The sequence below is a fragment of the Pyrus communis genome, chromosome 5, assembly GCF_963583255.1.
Source record: "Pyrus communis chromosome 5, drPyrComm1.1, whole genome shotgun sequence".
NCBI classification, from domain to species: domain Eukaryota; kingdom Viridiplantae; phylum Streptophyta; class Magnoliopsida; order Rosales; family Rosaceae; genus Pyrus; species Pyrus communis.
In genome coordinates this window covers 10,360,847-10,367,353 of record NC_084807.1, presented here as the reverse complement: position 1 = coordinate 10,367,353, position 6,507 = coordinate 10,360,847, and the positions used below count along the sequence as shown (strand labels likewise).

The following is a 6,507-nucleotide window of genomic DNA, read 5'->3' as shown; positions in this document are numbered from 1 at the left end:
CATTCAATTTCTTAAGTGTTATACGTACAAAATAAATAAATTTAAATCTACTTAATAAATAAATAAATATATATATATATATATATATAGACACACCATTGAACTTGATGGGATACGAATTCTACGAAACTAATTTCAACAATCCAACCGTCAAACTTGTTTGTATATGCTTCAAGATCGCATCAGCAAAAAATCGCAAAAACAAATATTCAGAGATCAAGTAACGGGACAAAACTTTTGACGGTTATCAACGAAAAATCACGATTTAACGGCTATTTTAACTCCGATTTTGATGATTTTTTACAGCTACACTCCTTGACCCTATATGAATACAATGAATGAATTCGATCTTCAATTTAAAATATTTACACTAGTGGATACCACAAGATCTTATGTTATACTTAATGAAAGTATGAATAAACTCTTAAGTGTTAGTGAATATATTGTTTTGATGGGATACATATTCTATGAAACTACTTTCAACGATCCAACCATCAAACATGTTTGTATATACTTCGAGATCGCATACGCCAAAAATTGTAAAAAAACAAACATTCAGAGATCAAGTAACGAGACAAAATTTTTTGATGATTATCAAAGAAAAATCACGATTTAACGGTTATTTTAACTCCGATTTTGATGATTTTTTACAGTTACACTCCTTGAGCCTATATGAATACAATGAATGAACTCGATCTTCAATTTAAAATATTTACACTTGTGGATACCATAAAATCTTATATTATACTTAATGAAAATATGAATAAACTCTTAAGTATTAGTGAATCTATCATTTTGATGGGATGCATTGTACGAAACTAATTTCAACGATCCAACCGTCAAACTTGTTTGTATATGCTTCGAGATCGCATACGCTAAAACAAACATTCAGAGATCAAGTAACGGGACAAAACTTTTTGACGGTTATCAACGAAAAATCATGATTTAATGGTTATTTTAATTCCGATTTTGATGATTTTTTACAGTTACACTCCTTGACCTTATATGAATACAATGAATGAACTCGATCTTCAATGTAAAATATTTACACTAGTGGATACCACAAAATCTTATGTTATATTTAATGAAAGTATGAATAAACTCTTAAGTGTTAGTGAATATATTGTTTTGATGGGATACGCATTCTATGAAACTAGTTTCAATGATCCAACCGTCAAACATGTTTGTATATACTTTGAGATTGCATACGCCAAAAATTGCAAAAAAACAAACATTCAAAGATCAAGTAACGGGACAAAACTTTTCGACGGTTATCAACGAAAAATCATGATTTAACTGTTATTTTAACTCCGATTTTGATGATTTTTTACAGCTACACTCCTTGACCCTATATGAATACAATGAATGAATTCAATCTTCAATTTGAAATATTTACACTAGTGGATACCACAAAATCTTATGTTATACTTAATGAAAGTATAAACAAACTCTTAAGTATTAGTGAATCTATCGTTTTGATGGGATACGCATTCTACGAAACTAATTTCAACAATCCAACCGTCAAACTTGTTTGTATATGCTTCAAGATCGCATATGCCAAAAATTGCAAAAAACAAACATTTAGATATCAAGTAACGAGACAAAACTTTTCAACGGTTATCAACGAAATATCTCGATTTAATGGTTATTTTAACTTCGATTTTGATGATTTTTTACAGCTACACTTCTTGACCCTACATGAATACGATGAATGAATTCAATCTTCAATTTAAAATATTTACACTAGTGGGTACCACAAAATCTTATGTCATGATGATCGATGAAAATTGAGGATTTTGTAAAAGGAATAACATGCAAGCTTTGAGTTCCATTGGCAAGGTTTAAACTTTTGAGAAAGGCTTCACAACCTTGCAAACAAAAACTCTTTCATTTTGCATATCCTTGCACATTTAATAATAGACTAGTAGTGTATGGATGTTTGTTTATTAGGCTCTTATTTTCGAGTGTAGATGTAGTACTTAAACGACAAATGTGTTTTAATGTTTTGAAGTAATATTTATGTGGCAATGTGTGGTATGTGCAAATTTAAGAAAAAATATATTTTTTTCTTAACGGGTCAAGTCACTTTACTCGTTGGGTAAAATGACTCGACCTGTTAAGGACCCGTTAAGATAACGGGTGTGACACGATACGATCCGTTAAGATAACAGGTGTTACATGAAAACGATACGAACACGACAAACACAACCCATTTACCAAGCCTAATGATAACCAACACACACATTCTCTCTATTTCTATGTTGGTCTTTCACAGTACAAACTACTCATCTCCATTTTTCTTGTTCCTTTAGATTCTTCTCCTCCTTCTTCACTTTTTTTTTATTTTTTCAAATGATACTTTTTTCTCTTCTTCTCTATTTTTTCCTTAATTTTTTACCTTTCAATATTCCTTAGATGCGTTTAAGATAGCAAAAGAAAGATTTAAAAATGTTTGTAATAGAGAGAAAAAAAACTAAGTTTATTTAGTTTGATTGAATTTTTTTTTTTCCAACTGTTGTTTTGTAGGTAAATTTGACAGTGGGGTGTGAAAAAATTGAAGTGAAATTCGTTATGTGTCATTCATACATATTTTCGTTTAGGGTGCTGATGGAAAACAAAAATAATCATAAATATATTTGACCCTAAAAATGTGAGAATACAATCAAATAATTAGTGTGAGAATGAAAATTGTTTTATAACTAATACAATTCTTAAAATGCAATAATAATAAATATAAAGGTCATTAAATATAATAAAGTAAATGAGTACTCAAAAATGGTGATGAGAGTACCTAAATAGGAACTGCCATTGGAAATACTCCTTAATATTCACCCCTAATACTTTATACATCCCGGAAATTGTTAGGTGCAGAAATATGTGCCTGTTTGCCCCTATTTATTAATAGCAATGCATATTTTAGGTGGAATTTTAATATCTACCCCTCCTAACTATTAGGTGCGGAAATCCTCATTTTTTGCCACTATTTCTAATTAAGAGATGCAAATGATTTGACCCCTACTTGTTGATAGTTTTGTAGTGATTAATTTAGTAGTATTTCTCTCTTCAATATTGAAAGACATTCCAAGTTTGAACTCCCACCCTATTCAAAAAAGAAGAAGAAGAAAAAAAAAAAAAAAAAAAAAAAAAAAAAAAAAAAAAAAAAAAAAAAAAAAAAAAAAAAAAAAAAGGTTCACAACCAGAGGCAAATCTAGATAGGACCATTGCCTTGGGTTTTTTTTTTTGGTCGCCCTTGCCTTAGTTTACCAAATGGGAAAGTAAACCCCCAGTTGACCACGGACTATTCACTATTATATATGTACCAAAGCCCACGCACAACCGAAAAAGTACCAAGCCCATTGGCCGCCCTCCAATAGTGAGTTAGATCCTCCGAGTTGGGAATCGGCCCTAGGTGATGTCGCAGATGTTGAGCGGTCTTCTGTCCCCTACTGTGTGCTTGTCTTCTATAGCAGAACAATTTTCTGCAAAGAATAATTTGTAATATATGCGGCATTTTCATAAGCATATAACTGCCTGCATACAAATGGAGCTTTCAAATGAACTCAAGTAATAAGGCAGACTTTTGTGTAAAGCAATTGAGTCTGCAAGAGGAGAGTATGGAGAAGGCTGGTCCAGTTTGTGTAACAGGCGGAACTGGATTTGTTGCTTCATGGCTAGTTATGCGGCTTCTGCAACATGGTTATACCGTTCGAGCAACTGTCCGACCTGACCCAGGTAAACTACGTACACGTACCAATTCATCTCACTGGATCTTTAATTTCCTCCCCAAGCAAAAGAATTATACTTATTACTAGATTCGCCAAGTTTTTTTGTAAGTTTTAGTTACCAAATAACTTGGACCTAACACGTAAGTTTCTTACTTGTTGAAAATGATTGAGGTTCAGAATATAAAAACCAGATACAAAAGTTGGCAGCTAATCCAGAATATAAGCCTAAATAAGAGTCATTTCGCTTGTTTATGTGGCGAGTGTAAGTGAGAAAAAGAGTCGAAATTATGATATATAGCTCATGGTTCGAACTCAAGAGCGAACCCAACATATAATCACTAGGGCACCCCAACTGAATTATGGAAGAAGGGAGAGAGGAGGAGAGGCCCGGGGGGGGGGGGGGGGGGCGGTTGGGGGCGGTGGGGTGGGGCGGGGGCGGTTGGGGGCGGTGGGGTGGGGCAACATAATTTTGTTGACAGCATATGTTGTCACAAATTTTTTTGTTAAATGGAACCCTATAAATAGAAGCATATAGTAACGCATTTGTTATAAAGCTAAGCATGTGTTGAGTAGTTAACGAAAACATGAGAATGAATTTAAAAATAAAAAAAATAAAAAAAAAACTTTCATATTTGATTTTATTGTTTGACACATATATCCTTGAAAATTTGTGGAATAGGAGCAAAATTAGTAAATTGAGGACATGATTGGCATTTTCAAAAAGAGTTTGAAAATAAAAAGTCTATGTTCTTAAATTATATTATAGATGGATGATGTCTTTTGTATCATTTCTTTTCTGTTGTAGATTCTCTATGTGTTGCCTTATTATTGATTTTTGTGTTTATGTGGTTTTAGAATCTTTTGTCTTGTCAATTAGTTGTTTACGTTCAAACTTTCAAACTCATCCGCATCACATAATTCAGGATCCTAAATTTTGGGAATTTGTTTTGATGTGGTAAATAACATGCTTTGATGTTTGCATATTGGCCCTAGAATGCAAGGGAGACATCAGCTTCCTCACAAGCCTGCCAAGAGCATCGGAGAATCTTCACATCTTCAATGCAGATCTGAACCAGCCTGACAGTTTCAATGCAGCAATTGAAGGATGCATTGGGGTTTTCCATGTTGCTCACCCAATGCCTGACAAAGAACTTGACGAAGATTCGGTGACAAAAAAATCTGTCCAAGGAGCCCTAGGAATATTGAAAGCATGCCTAAACTCCAAGACTGTGAAGAGGGTTGTGTACACTTCTAGTGCAGCAGCTGCCGTTTACAGTGACAATGGCCGTGACTCGGTGGATGAAAGTACATGGAGCGACATTGAATACCATAGGTCTCTCAAATTATTTGGGACTTCATATGTGGCTGCCAAGACCAAGACAGAACAAATAGCTCTAAAATTTGCAAAAGAAAATGAACTGGAACTTGTGACTTTACTTCCTCCATTAGTTGTTGGTGGGTTTCTCTGCAAAACTCTCCCTGCCTCAGTGTATTTGTCGCTATCCATGATTCTAGGTATGTATTGAGTAACATGTTTTGTGAATCAAAATTAAGGTTGCTTTCTGAAAACAGTTTCCTAAAACTCATGGGTACTTAGCTATTTTGACAAGCCACATTTAAACTTTGGCACTTCAGTTGGCAGAAACTAAACTGGGAGCTGTGTCAAAATCGCTACCCAAACTAACCTATATTTTCTCCTTGTACATATTATTTAATGTATGCAGGAAATCAAGATCACTACAAACATCTTATGAGGCAAAATATGGTACATGTAGATGATTTGGTTAGTGCCCATATATTTCTTTTTGAAAACCCTAATGCCAAAGGGAGGTACATTTGTTCATCAAATCAGATAACCATAGATGAAATGTCCCAATTTCTTTCTGCAAAATACCCGGGTTTTCACATTCCCACAACTGAGTGAGTAGTTTCTTTCTAATATTATTATTACATGCTCGATAAATCAGTCTCTGTCATTTTAATCTCATTGTATATAGCAATTAAACTGTCTATATATTTTTCACATTTCCTCTTGCTTGACCTACAGTATGTTGAAGGGCATTGAAGGTTACAAAAGGCCTTGCCTCTCATCAAAAAAGCTCTTGAGTTCTGGATTTAGGTTTAAGCATGGACTTGATGACATGTATGATGAAGCAATCCAATGCTGCAAAGAAAAGGGTTTTCTTTAAATCGTGTTTGCAACTAGCATGACCCTCTGATTTGGGGATAAGATAATCTCTCTTTGAAAATCTAGTCATACGATTTCTATAAATAAGCAACGATCCTCAGAACGAAAGAAAGTTGTTGCCTAAACAATTGGGCAAAGGAGTTTCTACTTTCTACAACAAGTGCATGTTTTTGTGTTTTACAAATTTTCTTATAGTGTATAATGTGAGTGAACAATTGAAAAAGTAAATTTTTGGGACGTCTTCAAAAGTTCCAAGATTATTGTAATATGTATGTCTGCATGCAACAATCCATATGATTGGATAAATATAAATTTACTGAAAATATGACTACACCCCTTAGAATTCAATTTTCTTTAACTAAAACCCGTCATGGTAAGTTTTTCTAACAAAAACCCAATGATTAGGCTCCAACTAAGCAATATCCATAATTAAGTATGACTTGTCAAAATTTGTATTTGTTGATGTCTAAATTACCCTTAATAACACTTACTTTGGGTCTCTCACTTATTATCTACATTTTATTTTACATTATTTCATTCAATTAAATGTCTTCAAATACCTAATGGGGATTTGGAAAAAAATTTAAATGTCAT

At 33.4% G+C, this 6,507-nt stretch overlaps 1 protein-coding gene across 1 annotated transcript; it reads left to right on the top strand.

The window, feature by feature from the left end:
• The first annotated feature begins 3,614 nt into the window (after positions 1-3,614).
• On the top strand, positions 3,615-5,914 carry LOC137733388 (vestitone reductase-like). The gene is made up of 4 exons (XM_068472539.1): positions 3,615-3,732; positions 4,719-5,240; positions 5,450-5,645; positions 5,773-5,914. Exons 1-4 carry the CDS (start codon positions 3,615-3,617, stop codon positions 5,912-5,914), a joined length of 978 nt encoding a protein of 325 aa, XP_068328640.1.
• Positions 5,915-6,507: the final 593 nt, after the last annotated feature.

Coding starts and splice junctions, on each gene's coding strand:
- LOC137733388 (XM_068472539.1), top strand. CDS start 3,615: ATGGAGAAGGCTGGTCCAGTTTGTGTAACAGGCGGAACTGGATTTGTT. Junction 5,241..5,449: donor GTCGCTATCCATGATTCTAG/GTATGTATTGAG, acceptor TAATGTATGCAG/GAAATCAAGATCACTACAAA. Junction 5,646..5,772: donor TTTCACATTCCCACAACTGA/GTGAGTAGTTTC, acceptor CTTGACCTACAG/TATGTTGAAGGGCATTGAAG.